At 32.2% G+C, this 24,530-nt stretch overlaps 1 protein-coding gene across 2 annotated transcripts; it reads right to left on the reverse strand.

The window, feature by feature from the left end:
* Window positions 1–382: 382 nt before the first annotated feature.
* On the reverse strand, window positions 383–6,142 carry LOC146538181 (uncharacterized). 2 transcript variants are annotated; one of them, XM_085186597.1, is made up of 5 exons: window positions 5,873–6,142; window positions 5,120–5,337; window positions 1,909–5,043; window positions 1,578–1,834; window positions 383–1,218 (listed from the first exon to the last, which is right to left on the reverse strand). In XM_085186597.1, exons 2-5 carry the CDS (start codon window positions 5,280–5,282, stop codon window positions 652–654), a joined length of 4,122 nt encoding a protein of 1,373 aa, XP_085042723.1. In that variant the 5' UTR covers window positions 5,283–5,337; window positions 5,873–6,142; the 3' UTR covers window positions 383–651. The 2 variants fall into 2 exon arrangements, with proteins under 2 accessions (XP_085042723.1, XP_085042722.1); XM_085186596.1 differs by having other exon boundaries at window positions 5,788–6,142.
* Window positions 6,143–24,530: the final 18,388 nt, after the last annotated feature.

Here is a 24,530-nt window from a genome sequence, read left to right on the forward strand (position 1 = left end):
ATACATCGAACAACCATTTCCTTACGAGATACTTCCATTACCGGCTTAGTGTCATGTTCATAATCCAAGACGTCAATACTAAATGCGTACATTAGCTCATTCTCTGGGTGTAAGCCTTTAAGTGTCAATTAGGATAAGTGTCTGCTTGAACACCTACATGCCGTCATCCAAGTAATGTTTTATTCAACCCAACACAGCTTGATATTTTAGACTAATTACTGTTATTATATATCTAGCCATAATTAATTATTTATTTAATGTCTAGCGATAAATTATTTATTAATTTATTATCATTAGTAAACTACTTTGGGTTATAATTTATTAGGACGTATGTTTGTTTCTTTTGAACTAGCAAATACAGAAAAAATAAAACAACTCAATATTTATGGCAACATTTTAATAAATATTATATCATCTACTAACTACTGTATTATTAATTCTAATATCTACATTATAGCCGTTTACTCATCTATGTTTAATATCTACACTCTATTTCTAGAAATATTTTTGTCTATTGTAATCTATCTCTAACGAAACTAGGAATCTAAAATAATAATGAAATATGCAGGTTTTGTCACATTCGTTAAATCCAATACAATAATTATGAAAACATAATATATTTGATATAATTTTGTATCATATACATTTTATTTATTTCACTTTATCAAAAGATATAGTGCGATTTTTCGTCATTCCTAGCAATATATTATCTGTGGACGCGGTTGTTGAATTTTGTAAGACATCTTCTTTACTCTGTAAAGAATGGTAGTCGTTCATTTCCGCCCATGCCGGATCCGATTTGGCTATACGTTTTCTTTCTTTGACTTTAGTATACAATAAAACTGTAACCATGACAAAAAATACTATAAACCCTAAACAACATCCCACTATCAACCCTGTGCGTCTATTTAAAAATGAAGAGATTTTGAAACCTTTACTAGGTTTCAGTTTTACTGTCGATGATTTTTTCATAGTATCAAAGGAAATACATTCACTGGCTGGAGAATGCGCAATCAGGGAGGCTGCAAAACTGCGACTCATCCTTAATGTCATATTTGACTCCAAATCTGTTTCATTATATTCCCCTAATCTATCTTCTTCAAAATTTAATACGGGGTTATCGTACATAGTTAGCACGCATACTATATAGTTCATGTTTAATTGGAGGTTGGTTATAATCGTTGACATTGAACGTATATCGACATCTTTCAACTTGACCTGGAAGAAATTATTTAAAAAATATTATAAATTGAATAGGAAAATAACATGAATCCTCTTTTTAGCTTCATGAAAAAGCAAATTTGACGCAATCTCATACTCTCTATAGGATATATGGAGGAAATTAGATTATTATTACTAATATTGACGGAGCAAGTTTTGCTTGTTTGCAACAAATATAATAATAACATACCATGTATGGACTAAATATTTCAGTTTTAGTTTTTTTTATACAGAAAGACAAAAACACGATTTATTGACTATAATATGCTCAAAATATATGGTGCTCAACGGTTACTTTCACAAACTAAAACTATAATAAAAACTAAATGCAACAAAATATGAATATAAATACTTACATCAGATTCTATATTTTCACTGTAGTATAATATTCTTAAGGCTTTTACCGCGGTGCGGTTTCTTATTAGCCACGATACTAAAACAGAATTATCATTATGTTTGTCAACAGATAAATGCACTATTAGTGGAAAGTCACATTTTTCTTTAGGATAATCGTCATTAAAGCAAATAACCGTGTACGGTTTTATAATTTTTGGATGATCCTGAATCCACGTCCATGTATTATTTTTTTGGCAACGACAAACTATAACATTATCTGTAATTAAAAATAATGATTATATTTTTGCTAATTAACATACAAATTTGAATAAAATCTTATATTGTATGTACCTTTAATCGATATGTTCTGTACATGACTTTCAATAGATGTAAGTAGCTCTAGAGGTATAGTTTGAAGCTTGTTGTGTTCTAAATCAATTTGGGTTATTTTATTCAAGCTATTGAATGCAGTAGCTGAGAGATATTTAATATTATTAAAAGATAAATTTAAAACTGCGAGTTCTTTCAAGTGTATCAAATGTTCGTTTAGAATATTTTGCAATTTGTTGTGAGAGAGGTCCAAAAGTTTTAAGTTACTTAAGTCTTCATCAAAAGATTCCATTGATTCTATATTGTTATTAGATAGACACAAAGCGTTTAATTTAACGAGACCACGAAAGTTGCTTGTTTTGAGATGAGTAATTCTATTAGAACTCAAGTCTAAGTTTTCTAAAAAAGTTAATTTAGAAAAAGGACTTATTGAAAACCTTCTAATTTTATTAAATTTTAAGTAAAGATGCTGTAAATTTGTAAAAAGATCGAAAGTAATATCTTCTATGTTAGTTAAATTTGTAGAACATATGTGTAACTCATAAAAGCTGGTCGTCAGAGTATTGTTATATAATTTATCATTTCCACTCCAGTTGATAGCAGGATTTTTACTGAGATCGATATTTATTAGCGAAAGTCCTACTTTTCTATGTGACATGAAAAAATTAAAATATATCATGTTATTATGTGAAATATTAATATTCTGAATGTTGGGAAAGGTTTCAAAAATGAAAGCAGGTAAATTGTCTAATCGGTTATAGCTTATGTCAAACAATAATAACTCATTTAATATAATCTTTTTACTACATGAAATCGATTGTATTTCGTTTTTGCGAAATATTAACGATTTTAATTTCATTAATTTTTCGAAACCACTTATCTCAATCTTCGGAATAAGATTATCAGCAAAATCTACTGATTTTACTGAATGTAAATTTTCAAATACATTATATGGCACATAATCTAAAAAGTTATTACTAATATTAAACTCTAATATAGAATTATGTGCGCTGAGTAAATTGTCCGTAACACCGCTTAAAATATTCTGTGCAATGTTCAATTTATGAAGATTTTTGTTGTTAACAAAGCTGCCTTCTATGATTCTTTCTATATTACAATGTTCAAGGAAAAGAATTTCTAAAAGTGGGAGATTATAAAATGATTCTACAGGTAAATGATCTAAAATATTATATGACAATGATAAAAACTTTAAACCTGGTATATCGAGACATAGCAAATCAGTAGATTTCAAAGAGTTATTTTTAAGAGAAAGATATTTAAGATTATTTAAGCCTACAAAAGTGCCATTCTCGATGTTTTCTATTTCACAGTTATCTAATAATAAAGAACTTAATGGTAAGCCTTGTTGAAAAAGATTTCTATTTAGAATTTTCAGAGGATTAAAAGAAAGATTAATACTTCTTAATTTCTTTAAAGAATCAAAAGCCATATCAAAAATGAACACAATTTTATTGTATGAAAGATCTAAGTCTTCCAATTCACTTAAACCAAAGAATGTATAACTTGTTATATTTTTAATTTTGTTATTTTGTAAATTCAAGAATCGTGCTGAGCTTAAGCGCTGAAAAGAAAAATCGTTGATGATCAATATTTCATTATGACTGAGCTCCAAACGATTTAGATAAGTTAGATTATTAAATGTATTTTTTGAAATAAATTTCAACTGGTTATTTTTTAAGCTTAATTGGTGCAATCTTTTTTGTGGGCCCAATGCCTTTTCATTTATTGCTGTTATACGATTAAAATCTAAAAACAGCAACACCAGCTTTGAATTTAATTTAGGTAATACATTATTAATGTCGACCAACTCGTTATTGTGTAATGCAATATATTTTAAACGTAACATATTTGCAAATGTTCCTGGTTCTATAAAATTAATTTTATTGTGATTCAAATATATATCTTCTAAATTAATACATTTAGTGAAAACAGTTTTAGATATGCTTTGGAGCAAATTATCATTTAGTTTCAGCTCTTTAAGATTTGCTAATGTAATAAGTGTATCATTATTTAATTCACTAAAATTATTATTGTCTAATCTTAACTTCACTAAATTCTTGTTATTCGTCAAAATACTATGTGGCACTTGATTCAAATAGTTAAAATCTAATTGCAGCTCTTCTAAATTTTCTAAATCACTAAAGCTCTCACTGTTTATATTATTAATGCAATTTTTATCTAAATGTATCACGCTAATTTTGCTAGAATTGGAAAAAGAATCTATTGGCACTTCAAGAATATTATTATCACTTAAAAATACTTTAGTCAGAGATGACATATTGCAAAGAAGACCATGGATATGGTGCAAATGGTTATGACTTAAATCTATGGATTCTAAATTTTTATTATTTTGAAAAAGATTTGTGTGTAATATTTTTATTTTATTATGGCTCAAATCTAAAGATTTTAAATTCACTAAAGAATAAAATGCCCGAAGATGAATATTAGTAATAAAATTAAAATGAAATGACAAAAATTTTAGGGACGGACTAAATTTAAGGCAGTCTTCTGAAATAAATTCAAAATTATTGGAGCTTAAATCAAAGTATTCTAAGGATAAAAGATAAGAATTTTCCACATTAGCAAATGAAAAAATTTCATTCCAGGCTAATTTCAACGTTTTAAGATGCTTAAGGTTTGCTATTGACACTATAGGAAATGAAGTAAGGTTATTTTCACTTAGATCTATTTCTGATAGACTCGATTCTAGACTTGTAAATGCTGTATCTGATACACGCCGAATAATATTTCCTTTTAGATTTAATTTTGTTAATGGAAGTCCATAAAAGCTATAGCTGGGAATTTCTTCAATATAGTTTGAAATTAGCTCTAGGGTCATTAGCTTTAGCATGCCCGCAAGTGCTTTTTGTGGTATAAACTTTATCTTGCTCGATAAAATACTTAACGTTTCAAGGCACTTTCTTAGTGGCATAAATGTTTCATCATCGATACTATTTATGTTAGTTCGTGAAATGTGTATATGCTTAATGCAAGCGCCTTGTGGTATAAAATGTGGTCCCAGAGCATCTTCGCTGTCGTCGAGATCATAAACAGAAAACGAATGCACTTTAGTTATACTTTTTAGTGCATTTTTAACATTTCTTATTGTTGTATCTTGACAGTCAAGATATATTGCTGTAACATAAATGTGCTTCTGTTAATTTAAATGTGCTACTAAACATATCTGTTTAACAAACAAAAAATATCTTACCATCTTCAAATGTATAACATGAGCATTTATTATTCTGTATCAACTCGGAGCACTCCAGGGTATTTTGAGCTCGGTAAATTGGGGGTAAAAATAGTAGCAGGGAAAATAATTGGAAAACGCCATTTTCGTTCTTCTTTGTTTCCCAATAAAAAATCCTTTTCATAATTACATTATTATTGTAATTTATTTCATCACATGGTCGTGTTCATTGTTAGAATCTGAAACAAAAGCACTGAATTAGTTTTGTAACACATATTTTGCTTCACATTGTTTATTATTTGTTTTAATTATCTATGTTTGCTCAATTTAATAGTTTGGTTTAACAATAATTAAGTACATAACAATAAATAAAAATAGCAATAATTTTAAAATAACTATAAATAAATTGTATTAAACAATATACTACAATAAATAATTTATTATTGGGATGGAAGTTAAAAACTTTTCTCAGTAAAAACGTAATATAACACAACAAATATTCTCTATATAAAACTATACCAACGTTAATATGAAATAAAACAGAAACAAATTTCAAATATTAATTTTCATAAATTAATTATTGTGTACAAAAATTTTACCTATCAATAAAATATTTCACGTTTTATTATTAATTACGTTTTATTATAAATTCATATACACAAAAAATATACATAAATAAATAAACTCACCCAAAAAAAAAACTGCAATTCACGCGCACTGCCAATTAAAAACAAAGTTATTTTTTAGTTGTTAGGGTTCATTTTTGTGACGCACCTTCCAAAGGACCGAAGTGCGCCTGTCCTTGAATCGTAAGGGTCCACACGTCACAAGTGAATTTTCAATCGCAATAAGTTCTTATCTAATACAAAGTAGAGAATGGTTTATCGCGCAACGTAGAACGCCTGAGGTCATTAGAAAGCTCGACAGAAGACTGCCGCGGCGGCGCGCGCTGTGTAGGTCATCGCTGTTGTTGCGGCACCCCCGACCCACTATTATTATACTTTTATGACGAATCGGATTCTGTTAGTATAGCAATTTTTCGAACAAATGTGAAATACTTGTTTTCCGGTGTACCTTTGTGTGGTTTTCTTGCGATGAACTTATATATGTGTATATAAAATACCGTAGGCGGAAATGTTTAATGAAAGGCAACTGAAGCAGAAATGTGAAATGTACACATTGTTTTAATGACTAATCTATAATCTATTAATAAAATATTATTTAAAATAAAAAACAAACATTAAAACATTAATATGAAAGTCCGCGGAAAATGGGGAGCGAAATGGTTTAACACTACTTCCTGCTTCTGCCTTAGAAAAATATATCTTTTTTTTTTATCTGTACATAAAATATGAGTTTGTACAGAAACTTTATGGTTTCTATATTTATCTCTCTCTCTCTCCTTTACTTAAAAAAAATGAATAATTCCTTGTACTCACTCAAATTCTGACTTGGCTTTAAAATTCTTACTGACAGCAGCAATGACGCAACGAGTTGGAACGCCAACTAAGTGCTACTTGTCGGTTCGATTTATGCACAGATGACGTCAGTTTCAGAAATGATTGAAAATCTGTATTGCTTATGAAATATAAAATTTTGAACAAACTTTAAAATACACATTCTTAGGGCAATATGGCAGTGAGATGGTTTAAATAAGGTAAAAATAATAAAAAGCTAATTTTTATGGTACCTACCTTCCTTAAAAACATAAAATAGATCAACTCCACGTTAACTCCGCGCACAGCAGGGTAGGCAGAGAGAACTTAGTGTTGAGACACTCCGTTCTCCATTTTCTACCCAATTTTTCGAGGCAATATTGAGTGGCAGAAATCAACGCCCTTTAAAACAAAATAAAATAGATAACTATAAAATAAGCACAAGAGTCGTACCACGGCGACTGACTAAAATAAAAGCGGAGGTTTATACTGCATCTACGCTATCACAGTTTTAGTTTGACGCTACACTCGTGCAACTTGCAAGCAGTAAATCCAAGCAAACGTTTCACCTACGCTTTTAGACACAAATCTAGGTCACAGAAACGCTAGCTAGCTATTTATTATCACCTGATAGATATTTCAGTATTACAGTATACCATACCCTGTTTGGGATTTATTTTCGCGTTATTTGAAAGTGACTTTAGAAGTGAAATTACTTTTAAGTGGATCTGCCGAACATATATATAATATTTTTATTTGTGTACAAAATCTAAATTTATCTGTTTATTTATTTAGAAAACAGCACGGCAAAAGTTAATTTAGTGAAATAAAATTTAAATGTGTAAATTTGGAAATATATATATTTTTTGTGCTTCATCGAAAGATATTGAAGCTTCACGCTATATCCCGCGCACAGCAGGGTAGACAGAGGGAACCTAGTGTTACGACGCTCTGTTCTTCACTTTCACTCCGAATTCTGGAGGCATTGCGTGATACTGAAGGTTTTAAGCTTTTTTTCTTTGAGCTATATAGATTTTGTAATGAAAAGTTAAATAAAACTGAACTAATTGAGAGTAAATTTAGGTTGACGTAAGTTAGTACGTATCTCCATACAAAAACGGGCACTCTTCTTTATAATTAAAGCATTAAAATTGAATCTGTTCAAATTTCACTTTGGTTCCATATGTTCATTTGTTAAGGTGTGATATTATGTTAAACAAATACTGAGGTAAAGAGTACTTAATATAACTTGTTGAATAAATTTATGCACACTTCCTAGTCATATTTCTTGTGGAGTTAACAGAACGGAGTGCAAAAGTTTTCCGTTATATCTAGGGGTATGCGCTTCTAGCATGGTCATCATTTCCTTCGTGAAGACATATTATAATATGAGAGGCTATTGGAGAATTTTATATTTATAAAATATAATTTCTGTTTATTATTCTAGATTTATGGTACACTAAAATCCCTTGTATTCTACTAGGATAAAAAAGTAATAATATAAGTTCAAGTTCAATTAACTAATCACTATGGAGACAGTGCTCAATATTTCCTCTGCTAAGTTGCTTTAAAAATATTTCAGCTGGATATTCCATATTTTTTCAGAAGTCTTATAAGGCGACCTCATTACTGAGCACTGGATATAGCATCTAGGTCAACAGGCTTACTTTTACAATGTCTGTTTATATAGCAATATTAATAAACCTCCTTAAATTTTTATTTAGCATCTGTGGAATAGATATACATTCACAGATATCTACAGTAAACTTGAAAAAAAATTGGTACCAGCCCTCTTCTATAGTTCAATTATGAACGCTGACTGTGTTAGACAATAATTCAAAAGCGATTTAAGCGAATAGTCCAGTGGCATTCTTTGGTTTCTTTTCAGCTTCACGTATCTTTTCTATCTGTATCTTTTTGTATCTTATATGTAGCAGGGTAGGCAGAGGGGGCCCACTTCTTGCTAAATTCGGGAGGTATTGCGTGTGTTGAGTGCTTGCCTCTACACCAGAGCGAAGAATGAATAGAAATGAGCGAAAATGAAAATATTAAATATTTAATATCTTCGAATGGGAATCGAACTCACAACCTTTTACAGTCACAAGCTTCCGTTTACAGGCACCCTTCGCCACGACTGATCTCCAGTAGCATTTGCTCTTATATAATTGTATTTTTCAATAGTTTACTGTCAATACGGCCATAGCCCTATCGTAGTTCGTTGTTCGAGCTGAGCTCCACACGAGTGCGCAAAAGTTGATATGTAAGCACTGTCACGGCCCCGGCATTAAAGCTGTTCTACGTGGCATAAATTTCCACGAAGAATTTGAGTATTAAGTGGGGTTTTATTTGTTATGACACCCGTTAAAGGGCCCCTTTCAGTCTTTGTCTATTTATGCTGGAATACGTTTTCGGATAATCCTTTTCAATTCGTCATCGAACACGAGCCGCTTCGATTAGGAAAATCCACCTACAGGAGACGTGATGGCGCATGTCGTTATGTATCATATACTAGGATGTGAATAAAACTTCACCGTACATATGTAATTTTTGTATAAACAGGATAATAATATTTGTCATTTGTGTTTGTCATTCTAGAAAGCGGAAAAAAAATAAAAAAAAACAATTGTGTTTGTATTGTGGAAAAATTAAAAATCCCTCATAACAATGTTTACATACTATTTGCTTTCGATAGTTTCAAAGTTATATAAACGTCGAATTCTATTGAAACCGATCTGTTGATTGCTCTGTGGTTTGTTGAATCGATTTCATTCTCTTTTTATATGGATGTGAGTTTGTTGCGAATGTTGTTATTGTAAACCTATTTGTATTTTTACCGACATAAAAAATAAGAAAATAATCACAATCTTCCTTCTATTTCATGTTTTAGCTCCGCCAGATTTGTCTCTTTGAATGTCTGTTTGTACACGCACTATTGCACTGATTTGAGGGAAATGTTTTCCGTTGTAGCTGTTATGATCTGGGTCTGGGTTTGGGCTTTATTTGGTTTTGAGGATATCCTCATCTCATAAAGAACCGTTCTTCGCTCTGGTGTCCAGGCAAAGTGTGGCGTTGAGTTTCGCCACTCCACATTCAATGTCTCCAGAATTCGATGTAAAGTATAAAACGGAATGTCTTGACACTTGGCTCCCTCTACCTACCCTATACTCTACCAAAAAAAAAGTTATTAAAAAAATATTTTTATTAATATCAATATTTTTTACAAAACTGAAACATTTATATATTTAAACATTTATTATCTCGCTTTAGTTAAGTCACGTTAAAGTAGTAGTTTTGCGAGGCGATTGTGGCTCGCGGAATGGGTTTGTTTTGTCGGCAACAATCTGTAACCATGAAATGAGTTTTACTTTATTCATTAACACATACATTGGTGTTCCTGTAACGGCTTTTTGCAAGTGCAAGTTTTACTAGTGTCAAATTACTTGCAGAAATAGTACCAAGATTGGATCTTGTTATTATTATTTATTACAATACGTTTCAAAGGTCATCGATGCGCAGCAGCACAGTGTACTGACTGTAAGCTTGATAGGTGTGGGTTCGATTGCCACTTGAAGGAATGACTCAACGAGCGATATCTCGAAAATTGGGCTCACGGAGCGGAGTGTATTAACACTATCCCTACCCCTGCCTATCCAGCTTTAAACGGGTTACAGCGGCTAAAATATTTGTGTCGACAAAGTGATTCTACAAGGGCTTTTTTACTTTTTGAGGTACGAAACCCTAAAAACGGTAAAAAAACTGTTTTTCTATCAACATTAATATACACAATTAAGTAAAACAATATGTAATTATGTAAATGTAATTGAGCAAAATGGTTTTATAATTTGCGGCTATTTAGTATACTGTATTCTATTACCTATGATAATATTGTAGTTGCATCGTTTAGAATGATATTATAATATGGTGAATTTAGCAAATCGTTATATTAATTATAGTACAATTGATTGTAGTACCTATCTATTGTTTAATAAACAGAATTCCGATGACCAGGTTCGACAAATGATGTAGAATATTAATACCGTGAATATTATTCTAAACATATTGTTATCAATAAATAATGTTTTATCCTATTTTCATATATTTAAGTCTTTATGTTATGGAATCTATACTAATATAATAAAGCGGAAGAGTTTGTTTGTTTGTTTGTTTGTTTGTTTGAACGCTAAGATCTCTGGATCTACTGGATCGATTTACTTTGTCTTTGTTTTGTATGAAAGCTGCATTCTTCAGAAGTGCTATAGGCTATATAACATTACATTACACATATATACTAATATATTTTAAAGTACTTTCTAATTTGACATGCAATTTATTCTGCCATCTTAATAACAACCGTCGAGTCGCTACGCGACCGTTTGACCGCGACATTTTGATATTCATCCTTATGAAAATAAATATAATAGTCACTTTTAGCATTTCATCTAGATTGAAATTATATTTCTATAGAAATTATGTTCTTATATTTCAAGCAGGCGTAGCCGCGTCCGGGTCCGCTAGTATATTTATATAGAGGGAACTCGATGACAATTATTGTTCTACGTTCTCAGTTTACGGTCTCTTAAGGTCTTGGTCTTAAAAATGATTCACGACTCAAGAATTACCGTATTTTTGTTAATTTGTGTGAGTAAAATTACTCCTAAATTAACCTATTTAATATTTATATTTTACCCTGACTTCTTTAAATCTATTTTTGAACTCTCACAATCATTAATCGATGTAAACAATTAACTCCTAATTAACATACGTATATAACAAATACATTTTAATAACATATTCTTGACGATAAAATAAAATTGCAGAATATAAAAATAAATTTAAAAAAATCTTCTTGCGTAATACATTTAAAAAAAAATCACTTCACGCTTAACCCAATGTATGAGTAGGTTTTTAACGATCCCTGGCAAAGTTTTCATTTATAAAGACCGGTCCGGGCCTCGTGCTAACTACCAAATACGTTTATCGTGTTACGAACGGTATTCAAAAGTTTCTATGAAATATTAACTATAAATTTTTCTGTTAAATTGTTAAATTTATACTTCAAATATGAGTTTATAACAAACAAAATAAATATTATAATTCTTGGTAATCAATTGGCTGCGTATTAAATGAATAAAAAGCTTTTAAGTAAATTGAGAGAGTCTATTTTAATTTGTCTCTATTTATTTGTTTCAGTATTTTTCTGTACTAAAATAGTTTTGGATATGTGTTACTCTATTTTAGGGTTACGTACCTCAAAAGGTAAAAACGGAAGTACTTCCCATGGACCTTCAGTTATGAAACTTCAAATTGTCAATTTTTAAAAAATATACTTCCCGTTGATATACAATTCTCAAATTAACGGAACGGAACTCTCGATATGTAACTCCGACTCACATTTGACCGGTTTTTTCATACAATCAAAGATTCTAAATTAGGCAAATCTATCATTTAATATTCAGCCTTTTTAATTAATTCAATTTTATATTATCGCTTCTGGTTACACTTCAATAATCAAAACCCATCCAAATAGTGTGATAAGAAGGAAGCTAACATCAAAGCGACTGATTGATCGCCCGCATTTTGTCGCCTACCTCGATTCAATTCTATTCATTGAAATATTCCTGGCAAATGAATTCCCTAAGAGTGCTCGGTTCCTGTCACCGTAGTTCGTGCCTCAGTTGTTTCAAATGAACAAATTAAATCCAACGTTTTCTTTTATACCACTCAATGAGACTAATCAAAGGTGCCTATAGCGAATATACCAGATATTTGGCAGTTTTATTCTTTGAATCAGTATTTCAAATGTTTTGAAATTATTTTCGAGATTATTTTTATTAAATCTTGCAAAAATATTATTATAAATTAAGATTAATACCTTATTATAGCTAAGGTCACATAGAGCCTACTCGAGATACTAAGGTCACATAGAGGAAAGTGGGGAATGGAGTGTCATAACACCAGGTTCTGCCTGCTGCTGTGTGCGAGATATAGCATGAAGCTGATTTTTAGTAGCTTAGACTATATATTCCAAATCTATTTAGTAAATTAGATTATGAAATAAATATAGATAGACAGCTCTTGTTGTCTCTGGTGAGTAAGACCGACATAACACATATATGTATGTCGGCGGGCGGAACAAGCCCTGTGCTTGAATAATTCATGAGACATATGGACTAAAGCAGACTGGATTTCAGACGAGAATTTTAAAATATCGATAGGTGCTCGAAATTGAAAATTCTTTTACAACACACCTAAAGTAAAATAATATTAACGATATTAAAAATCTTTTTTTTAATGTGTACCTTTAAACAATTTCTTTTTATGACAGTCGTGGCTCAGGGGCTCATAAACGTGTGACTGTAAACGCGATAGGTTGTGAATTCGATTCCCACTCGAGGAAGGCAAATATTTCATATTTTAATTTCTCTATTATCGAGGCAAAGCGTGGCATTGAGTTTCACCACTCAGCACGCAATGGCTCCAAAAATCGGCGAAAAGTGAGAAGCGGAGTGTCGTAACACTAGGCATTCTATGCTTTCCCTGCTTTATGCAGTGCAGATCATGAGACTGAAAATAATAAATAAAACATATTTATTCATCGTTTGTGTAGAGTAGTAGACTATAGACAGGAACGGAAGTTAGTAAAATTTTACGTTAGGTACTATTTACCTATAGATAAATTTACGTAGACCATTAAATTTATAAAGTAATTTCACTCTTTTAATTATTTAATTTATGACATTTAAAACGCGCGAAGCGCGTGCCAAGTTTCTGGGTTTCAGAACTGGCGAGCAGCACCGTGTGTTATTTTACACGAACCATTTGAAGCCACTTTTTACCTATTCGTAACTCAAAAACTATTCCACCTAAAGCTGTCATATTTGGCTCAAATATTTAGACCCCCTACCTGTATACGTGCATAAAATTTCATAAACACAGCTCTAACAGTTATTTAGATAATGACGTCCAAAAATCGTTAATTTTTAGGGGGGTGACTGACCTATAGACCTTAATGTTAACCAAGTTCCAGATGATCTAGAATGGTGAAATTTAGCATCCGGTTAAGTAATTGGGTGTATGTCAAGGGAAAAATCCGAAACTAGTATTTTTTTAAATATTTTCTTATAATTTTTCAATAAATAGATTCAATTAGGAACATTTACTTATAGCACCTGTAATGAAAGCATAGCAATCAAAGTTAATGATAACTGATTTTTAGGCATAGCGCCTGCCAACAAAATAAGAGCAATGCATTATTTATATATATTTGCTTTTATTTATGTCACACGTTAGTAAATATTTTATTTGTTTTGTAGACTTACTTCACTATTACTTACGTAAGCCATCTCAAACAACACGATGCTTTCAAGTATATTTTAAGATAAGATATGTCTCCATTTGTAGCTGAAAATGACTCTAATTTATGTCCTGAGAAAGCCTGTCATCATGTGGACTTCAAGGCCTTCACGTAAAAATATAAAAATATAATAAATGGATTAACAACCTTCATTATTATTTATTACTAGCGGACGCGCGCAGCTTCGCTTGCCTATTTAAGGGTGAATTCTAATAACCCATAAAACATGTGTTCAATGAAATATTTTTAAGTCTAAATTTCAAATTTTATAATAATCGGTGGCGTTTTAAAAATTTTTCTATATAAACTTTCAACCCCTTATTTGCACCCTTAGGGGGTGAATTCTAGAAAACCATACAACATATGTTTAATTATATACGTTTAAGAGTCTGAATTTCAAATTTTATGAATATTTATGAATATTTGCACCCCTAAAGGTTCTCTCTAGGGGGGGAATAATAAGAGGGGAGAATTCTAGAAAACGATGAAACACGTGTTCAATTAAATACCTTTAAAAATCTAAATTTCAAATTTTATAAAAATCGGTGCCGATTTAAATTTTTTTCCATAAAAACTTTGAACCGCTATTTCATCTCTTTAAGGTTAAAATTTTTCGAAATCCCTTCTTAGTGGATGTCCAGATTACGAAAGTAAACTTTTGTCCAAATTTAACGTTTCTACGCACAGCGGTTACGGCTGTGCGTGCGTCTTATCTCAGTCAGTGAGGACAAGTCCTTTTATATATATAGATAATTTAAACATTTTAGTACTTATTATACTAAGAGCATTTGCATAGTCGATTAACGTATTTGATATTAAATACCTGAAGAACTTTTATTAAATTAGTGAATCACTTTTACATTTTTAAATATAAATTACTAGTGGACGCGCGCAGCTTCGCTTACGTATTTAGGGGTGAATTCTAATAAACCACGAAACATGTGTTCAATGAAATATTATTAAGAGTCCAAATTTCAAATTTTATAAAAATCGGTGGCGTTTTAAAGATTTTTCCATACAAACTTTCAACCCCTTATTTGCACCCTTAGGGGGCGATTTCTAGAAAACCATGAAACACGTGTTCAATTAAATACTTTTAAAAATCTAAATTTCAAATTTTATAAAAATCGATACCGATTTAATTTTTTTTCCATACAAACTTTCAACCCCTATTTCTCCCCTTTAGGGTTAAAATTTTTCAAAATCCCTTCTTAGTGGATGTCCAGAATACGAAAGTAAACATTTGTTCAAGTTTCACGTTTCTACGCACAGCGGTTACGGCTGTGCGTGCGTCTTACCTCAGTCAGTGAGGACAAGTCCTTTTATATATATAGATTATAAAAAAGATACATTTAAAAATATAAAAAAACCACTCTTCCGAGGGCGGGACAAGGGTCCAAGCCATCGGTGGCTAGGGCTCCAGAGAGAGGAACCTCCGCACAATACGTGCCGTCTCAAGTAATACTGCCTTCTGTATCCGGTTCTTGATCCAACAGCTAAGCGATAGCCTCTTAAGGCGTTAATCGAGGCTTTTCGCTATTAAACCGTTAACCGAAACCACTATCGGCATATGATAACAAATAACAAATTATTATAACAAATTATTATTACAATATTTAAGTACTAAGTCCTATAAGGGTTCTGTTTTATTGCTTTCGAGGTACAGAATCCTAAAACAGAAAAAAATACACTAAAAAATAAATATAAATAAAAGCTTTTAAAAAGTAATTATATTGATAGAAATATATATAAAATTTAATAATAATATACTATCTGTAAGGTCAGTCGTGGCACAGGGGCATAAAGTGTGACTGTAAAACCTGACTGGTTACTGGTTACTAGTTACTGAGTGTTTTAACACTAGGTTCTCTCTGTCTACTCTTCTGTGTGCGGGATACAGAGTGAAGCTGATTTGATTTTTATTTTGAAACATTGTCAGCCTACCAGCTATCTTAACAGAAGTAATTATAAAGTAATTATTTACAGTAAAAATTTAAGTAATTGTTAATAAAAAAATAAGAGAAAAAAAGAGAAAATTAAAAATTACTTAAACAAAATAATAAAAAAAACCAAAATGTGGTGTCGTGGGATACCAGTTAGGAACGAAGTTCGACGAACGACGAGTCCTTCGGCTAATGTAGAATCGACACAAATTGCAAAAAAAGTCGTGCTCAATTTTATGTAGGTTTTCTTGATTTTTCTCTTAAATTTTGCTGATTTGTTTTTATTTAAGTACAAGAAAGTATTTAGAAAATTCAGTATTTTAGGAAATAATAAATTACTTAAAATAAAAAAAACATCGTAATTCAAATTATCAACTAAAAAAAGAAAGAGGGAGAAAGAGAAAGGTATTATACACTACTCGTCTGTGTATGCGACTGTCGCGCCTGCGCACGTCTCATTTAACGGTTTTATTCCACGCATTTTTCTTACGGTTTTACTATCACATTTTTTTCAGTTCGTTCACGCAGCGAAATCCCTATCCCTTCCAAGCCTGCCGTAAGGAACTTCGTTCCAATAAATAAATCCGCTTTACGGTGTATCCCACACATAGCGGGGTAGACAGAGGGAACCTAGTGTTAAGACACTCAGTTCCCCTCTTTCCATCGAACTCTGGAGGCATTGCGTGTTGAGTTATTCCAACAAAATAATAAAATTAGAAAAAAATAATAATAAATTTATCAGATTTCTAAACGCAGCATACATTAATTACTTTATAATCTGACAATTGTCATTTAATCAACAAAATAAAAACTATAGTCGAGATTCATAGATAAATATAATCTAAATCCATATATAATTAAATATCATCTTAAGAGTAATAAAACATAATATTATTGACTATAATAAAAAAAGTAAATACCTAATTATATTAGATACATTTTATTGTACGAAGGCGCTCATATTTTAATGGTTTTTTTGGCCTGGGTTTCATGATTTTACTGGTTTTAGGAACACTTGTGAAAACGGCAGAGAACGAAGTTAACCTTGGGATCATATCAATTCAGATTGGTACCGTCAGCACTTAATAAACTTATTGTTTATATTTTTTCCAAGACATGTTGAACAATGAGTCGTTCAATAGAATTGCTTGTGGGTGAAACAAGCACCTTACACCGAATTGTTCCAATGCCTCCCGATGGGAGCTGTCTCTTCCATGCTTTTGCATATTCTTTGTTTGAGCGTATTGATATACAACAAACTAATAAATTGCGCGAGACTATAGTAGAGTACGTATGTCGTAACTGGAATGATTTAAGTATCTACACTAGCGCTCGAAACGGGAATCCTTACTCTTCTAAAGAAGACATGCTTTGCTTAACTACGTACGGAGCTACTTCCGAAATAAAGGCTGCAGTAGATTTGTACAATATTAAGATAGAAGTGTATTATCACAATGGTGTCCTACTTGGTTTATTCGACGAAGAGAAATGTCCTATGAAGCGCTTACTCTAAACTATGTTTTAAAAAGAGCAACTCTTGAGTTTCTTGCTATAGTAGCTTCCTATAGGAAAAGTACTTGTAATGGCCAAATTGAATAAAGAATATTTTGATTTTGATAACATTATGAACCTTCCTACTTATAATTTCTGTACAAAAAGTAATGATATCCCATCAAAAACATAAATGTAAAAAGAAAGCCAAGTTCTGTAATAAAACGTATGCTTTCAGCGATAAAAGAAGTGAGATGTAAATGTATGCCAAGTTCAATGGTCAGTCCTGAAATTTATTTTTAACAATATAAAATATTTTATAACAACTGAAAATGCCCATTCTTCTTACAACTTGGAGACTTCATTTATGTGTAATATCTGACTTGGCTAGTTTTCAAATTAATTTACATCGATATTAATGAATGTATTCAAATTCTATTCTATTCTATTCAGATTCTATTGTAAATTCATATGAAAACTAGCCAAGTCAGATATTACACATAATTGAAGTCTCCAAGTTGTAAGAAGAATGGGCATTTTCAGTTGTTATAAAATATTTTATATTGTTAAAAATAAATTTCAGGACTGACCATTGAACTTGGCATACATTTACATCTCACTTCTTTTATCGCTGAAAGCATACGTTTTATTACAGAACTTGGCTTTCTTTTTACATTTATGTTTTTGATGGGATTAGAACTGATTTACGAAAAGTAGACTAATAAGAAACTTTCCAAATAAGAAACTTTTACAATATTAAAAATTAAAAAGGTTTTATAGTTTGTGTCACTGACATGGTTGTAAAAAGTCAATGAATACTCTGAAACTAAGCTACCAAAGCTCCAGTCTACACTGCAGTAAAATTTTCAGGCAGATTTAGTTCGTACAATCCAGTGCCATACACTGGCAAAAAATAAATAATAACAACTGCTACAACAATGAAATATCTTGTAACCGTTTGTTTACAGATATTTGAAATATCTTTTATTATGTTAATTAAATATAGTACAATATTATATTTAATTAACTGAATAACTAAGGAAACAAAGTTTTATGACCCAACCATTGTTTGTAGGATAATTCTTCATAGGCATAATTATATGGCATAAATGGAATCCTTATAGGAGATATTATAAATGCTCATATCTTTTGATTGCGATGACTTTAAAGCAAGCAAGTAGAAATCATACCATTTTTGCTGCATTTTGTATAAAATTCACCGCGTAAGCAGGATCTAGAGGATACTTCCCGTGGACCTACGATTAAGAAATTTGGCAGATTGTGAGAACGTACAGCAGTATAAAGAGTGAAAAATCCAAAATGTTATATTTTATGTATATTTCATAGGAAAAAAATCATTACATACTTATAATTGCGTTTCAGTGTATACAAAATGAGTGCAGGCGTCCGCAAGCTTAAGTTTGTGAACTTTTGTAACTTCTCGTTAACATGCAATTCTGAAATTAGTACGGAATCCTCGGTGTGCCAGTCCTGCTCGCATTTAACAGAATTTTTTATTCAAAGGAACGTTAAACTATTAAATTTTTATAAATGGATAATTTGTTATATTTTTATTTTTTTCTTGTTATATTGTTTTTGAAATCGTTTCTTTTTAACATACATTTATTTCATTTACTATGTAGTAGGTACGTAAAGGCATAATAATAATATGAAAAAATAATATTTTTAAATTATAATGATAAAATAACTTATATTACTAAAAATGATAAAACAACTTATATTAAAAAAAAAACATTGATATCAAAATAAATATATTCCCTAACGTCTAATCCTTATCTAAAGTATTATATATCACAAGTAACTGCTACGAAAATTTGCAGATAGATATGGCACACAGCAAAGTTTGAATAGACTGAGAATGGCTACCGAAACGCTTTTAAGAACCGCAAATTTAAATCCCAGTTTAAACTGCAGCGCAGGATTATAAGGTTATTATCACAAGTATGACGAAAAATCATATTGTAACAGAGCCTTTATGATAGTATTTTTCCTGAAATTTAAATAAAATCAGCTTCATGCTGTATTCTGGACACAGCAGGGTAGTTTACTTCGTCCCCCACTTTGCACGGAATTTTTGGAGGCAGTGCGTGTTGAGTACCAGAACTTAACGCTGGGCCTTGTTCAGAAATGAAAATATTTATAAATAATAATTAATTTCTTCGACGGCCTCTATTTCTTAACAGATTTAACAAAATCAAACACTAAATCATTATTAACGTATAACAGACGCCACCTAGCTCCAGAAGAGTTTTAACTATCCAAGTCATTTTGACATGGCCAGAACTCGTCACTCCTTCTTATACAAGAAACCTTTTGTTCTTATAAGACTATTCTTTTATCTCAAAACCACTAATGAAGCTCTTCAACTATCTGTCAATGTCATGATTACCATAGGATTTAAGTGTCATTAAAGTGTAAAAATTAATTATTTTTAAATAAGTGAAGTTTAACTGGTATTTAACTAAATAAATTAGTTTTCCTATAGTTTAATGCGCATTTGAATACAATGAGGTGTTAAGGACGGTTGTCTTTGTTCATCCTACAACAAAAGCGACTTTAAATAGTTTATTCTCTGTTTTTCTTGTAAAAAAAAGATACTTTTTTATAAAATAAAAATTATCTATAGCAATATCACTTTGCAAAACGACGGTTGTGGATTCGATTCCGACTCAGAAAAATGATTTATTTTCATAAACTTGATCTGATAACATGACAAAACCGTGGTATTGCCTAATTTTAGTATTATTTGTATTTTAAGTTCTCACTTCTTACCAAATTTCATAGTCGTAGGTCCATGGGAAGTATCCTATAGGTTTTGGTTACGCGGAATTTTTTTTTACAAAATGCTACAAAAACTATACGTCATATATGTATAGATTTTGCAGTACCTTTTTTCTTTCTTACTTTTTTCTTTTCTTTCTTTTCTTACTTTTTTCTGTACTCCAAGGGACCGTGATAATTGCTATTAACTTGCTCTGGATACTTCCACGGAATTTCGACATAATTTGTATTGACAGAACATAACACAGGAAAGTGATCCTATAAGGTACTTTTCTTTTCAGGTACAAAACCCAGCTGTAGCAGCTGTTGCAGTCCAGATTTCTATTTATGACATTCGAAACAAAATAACAGAATTTTTATTTTACTTCACAATGCAAACTAACGTAAACATAACAGTTAAAAGATGCAAGTCTTTATTACTACCATAAATGTGTATATTTAACTAAAAGATCTTAATAAATGTCCTGTGGTCGTACAAGTTGCAAGATTTCATTATGCAAGTGGCCGTTTACAGACTTTAAGTGGATACACATTTCGAGGACGATGTTAATGGCAATAACGTGAGTATTAATGAGTAAAGTTAGCTCATTTTGCGGCGCGAGATACCCTCGGCGTCGGACTGGAGGAACCTCGTTGAAGAAGAGGTCTACAATCATTTTTAGCTAAATTACATGTCTCTCGTGGTTTGACTAGGAAATGAGCATTAACATATCTTAAACCTATTACCTATTATTTATTTTGGGATTTTATTAAAGTTCTGTAATATAAGTATATTATCTTTAGGTATATTCATATAGTTTTTTGTTATATTAATTTTATATATAGAATTGTATTGTGTTGTTGATTAATTATCCTATACAAATACACTTATAAAATTATTATACTCGTATATTTAAAAATAATTTTACTGCTGGCGTGGCGAGGTGCAAAAATGTAGCTTAGTTGGAAAGAACTTATGTATACTTCAAGCCTCAAGGCATAGCTATAGGTGAAGGCGGGGACCTTTTGGGGTTTGAAATTTTATACGTAATACTTGACGCAAAAAGAAAGATGTCTTATGTTTGATGTGTATGTTTGTAAAGATACGAGTGCAGGTAAGAAGTACAAGTAAAAATGAAATTATAATATAACAATTTTATATTTATTTTAACTCATGTTACGTTAATTATGAACGTAACTAGTTATTACAGTATTAGTTATAAGCACAAAAACATTTAATTATTACACAAATGACTATTTAGTAAATTACTGATAATAATCGATATTTTGTAAATTGCAATTAAAACGGTTACCATAAGAGCTATATTATAACCATTCTATTAAAATATTAGTTCACTTCATGATTAATGTTTTCCAGTCACGCTATAATTTTCCATAGATTAAGGTTAGTAGATAAATTGATGGCCGTAAAAATATAAACTAGAGGGTTTTACTTTTAATATAATTTTCCAAGAAGCTGTTTAGTTTAGGTCACTGACTACCATGAGCCTCGTGCTCATGTTTATATATAGTATATACTTTTAATTCTATGTTTACTTGATACTTGAGATATGTATATAGAAGTATACATTTAAATATACATGAAATTGTTTTATATTTTTATTTCTCTCGTTTTGACAACAAGAACGCGGGGTTGAGTTCCGTCACTCAACACACAATGTCTCCATAATTGGGCGTGGAGTGCGGAACGGAATGTTATAACTGTTCTGTCTGCTTGTCCTACTATTTGCGGGAAGAAGCTTAAAAAATATAAATATCTATTCAGCCATGGTAAATCTTTTACTTGCAAGGAAACCTCCCTCGAGAACGTTCAAAATATTAAAAATATAAATATGTACTACTTATGCTAGCCGCATGTCGATAACTAAACTGTTGTAACTACTGATAATAATTATATCAATCATAGATTAAAAGCTAGATCCGAAAATTTAGATGATTGTAAATTGTAATTATAAAATTAATGATTGCTACCCGCTATTGTATTTTATATTGAAACAAAATATGAATCCGATACTAACGCGATTCTTCCTTTCTACAAGGTTTTTAAGTTTTACATATGAAATCTAGAATAATTTTATTTTGTTAAGCTATTTGCTTAGTGAAAGATGAAATACATATAAAGTTAAGATTTCAGGTGCATTAGTTAGTTTAGATATTTTAATAAATATTACTATTATTATATATTTCACAATATAACAAAATTTCAGTTTTGGATTTTTAATATAATTATGTTTTTATTTTCATATATTGCAAAGGAGTTGGTTGATAATATAAATTGTTTAGTTTGTATTCTCCAAGGTAATCGATACGAACGGATAATCTCGGTTGGCGTGTCGGGCTTACAATGTTATATATGAGAGCTTTCAATAGCCAATTTATGGAGTTCAAAAACGTGTTTGCTAATTTAATATTTAATTAATAAAACACGTTCATTACTTAATAAAGAAAAGTAATCCCATGTTTTCGCTTATTACGAATATATAAGATATTGTTAATTGAAAAATTACAATAATATTAATACAAAAATTCCAATAGTCGATTTTTAACCTTATTATGTGCCCATTTGGCTTTAGATATTTTTTGAATAATCTTAATACCTTAAAAATTCGAAACACTATATTTAATAATTATTTATTTTATTTTATTTATAATTATTTTATTTTACAATATTTCTAAGTTTTAAACATTCATTCCAACACCAAGGCTAAGATTCACCTAAACAAGTTTTTTATATCACATCTTCTTCTTCTTCTTCCTGGCATTAATCCCGGCTATTACCAGGGTCTGCCTTCCTACTTACCCTACTCCACTTTGCACGATCTTTTGCGTCCTCGGTGGTTAGACCATTGGCTCTCATGTCCTGCATCACGACATCCAACCAGCGCTTCCTTGGGCGTCCGGGAGGTCGCGCCCCAGGAACTAGTATAGCAAGGCACTTGCGTCCGACATAGTTCTTAGGCCGGCGCGTAACGTGGCCAAACCATCTCAAGCGACGCTCTTGGAGCTTATCCGCTACGTCACGGACCCCAAGACTACCTCGAATGAATGTGTTGCGTATGCGGTCAGACCGCGTTACGCCGCACATCCACCTCAGCATCTTCATTTCCGTGACGTGAAGCTCCAGAGTGTGCCGAGATAGTGCTGGCCAACATTCGCTGCCGTATAAAAGAACCGGTCGGACGATGCTCTTGTATATCAGCCCCTTAAGCTTGGGCGGTATTCTGCGGTCGCAGACCACACCAGTGACCTCCCGCCATTTGGCCCAGGCAGCGCTTATCCGGCCATGGACATCGTGGTCGATGCCTCCAGACTCGTGCATAACGGATCCAAGGTACCTGAACTTCTCCGACTTAACGGCTGGCTCAGGACCTATAAGGATGGTGCTCGAGTCCCGGTTCCCGCAGGCCATGTACTCTGTCTTCGACACATTTAGTTTAAGACCGCCGTTCTCAAGCGTATCCTTCCAGAGGTTCACTTTACGCTCCAGCGTCAGTCGGTTCTCGGCAATGAGTGCTATGTCGTCGGCATACATCATCAGCCATGGAGGCTGGTCCTGGATGTGAGCCGAGACAGTATCAAGCACTAAGAGCCGAGCCCTGGTGAACCCCCACTGTAATCGGGAAGGGTCTAGTGTCGCCAACAGCAGTCCTAACCATAGAAGCGGAATCGAGGTACATGCCTCTGATAATCTCAATATAGGCCTCAGGGATCCCTTTGGATCGCAATGCCCACCAGATACACTGACGAGGCACACAGTCAAAGGCCTTCTGCAGATCTAAAAAGGCCACGTGCAGAGCTCTCCTTTTTTCCCTGTATGCCTCCATCAAAGTTCTGAGGGCGAAAATGGCGTCCATGGTGCCCGATCCTGGCTGAAATCCATATTGAGACTCAGAGACAGTACACTCTCGGCGGAGCCTGAGGTCGATCATGCGCTCGAAGAGCTTCATGGTATGACTCATAAGCTTAATGCCCCTATAACTACCACAATCTTGAACACTGCCCCTTCCCTTGTAAATAGGGGTAATAAAGCTAAGCCGCCACTGATGCGGCATCTTACCAGTGTTCAAGATATGGTTAAAAAGGTCAGTAAGCATGAGCACACCAAGAGAGCCCAACGATTTCCACGCTTCGATCAGAATGTCGTCAGGTCCCACCGCACCGCCGCGTCGAAGGCAATTACGTGTTTCGTCAAGGGTTATTGGGGCAATAAGTCCGAGGTTAGGCGGTGGGTCGTGATGAAGACTGCATGGGTGCTGAGCATTCAGCAACTCCTGGAAGTAGCTTCTCCACCTCTCCTTCACAGAGTCATGATTACAGAGTAGCGTGCCCTGGGAATCTCTGACGCAAAGACATTTTGCGATATCTTGCGTCGCTTTATCCCGGGAACGTGCCAGTTTGTAAATGAG

Source organism: Heliconius melpomene, chromosome 6 (assembly GCF_056956725.1).
Source record: "Heliconius melpomene rosina isolate 202511_hmr_F chromosome 6, ASM5695672v1, whole genome shotgun sequence".
NCBI lineage: Eukaryota > Metazoa > Arthropoda > Insecta > Lepidoptera > Nymphalidae > Heliconius > Heliconius melpomene.

Excerpts from the sequence above, each read along its gene's own strand:
- LOC146538181 (XM_085186597.1), bottom strand. The coding sequence starts at position 5,282 with ATGAAAAGGATTTTTTATTGGGAAACAAAGAAGAACGAAAATGGCGTT. Across the intron at positions 5,044-5,119 it reads ATGTTATACATTTGAAGATG|CAATATATCTTGACTGTCAA; the intron begins GTAAGATATTTT and ends TTTATGTTACAG. Across the intron at positions 1,835-1,908 it reads ACAGAACATATCGATTAAAG|ATAATGTTATAGTTTGTCGT; the intron begins GTACATACAATA and ends TTTTAATTACAG.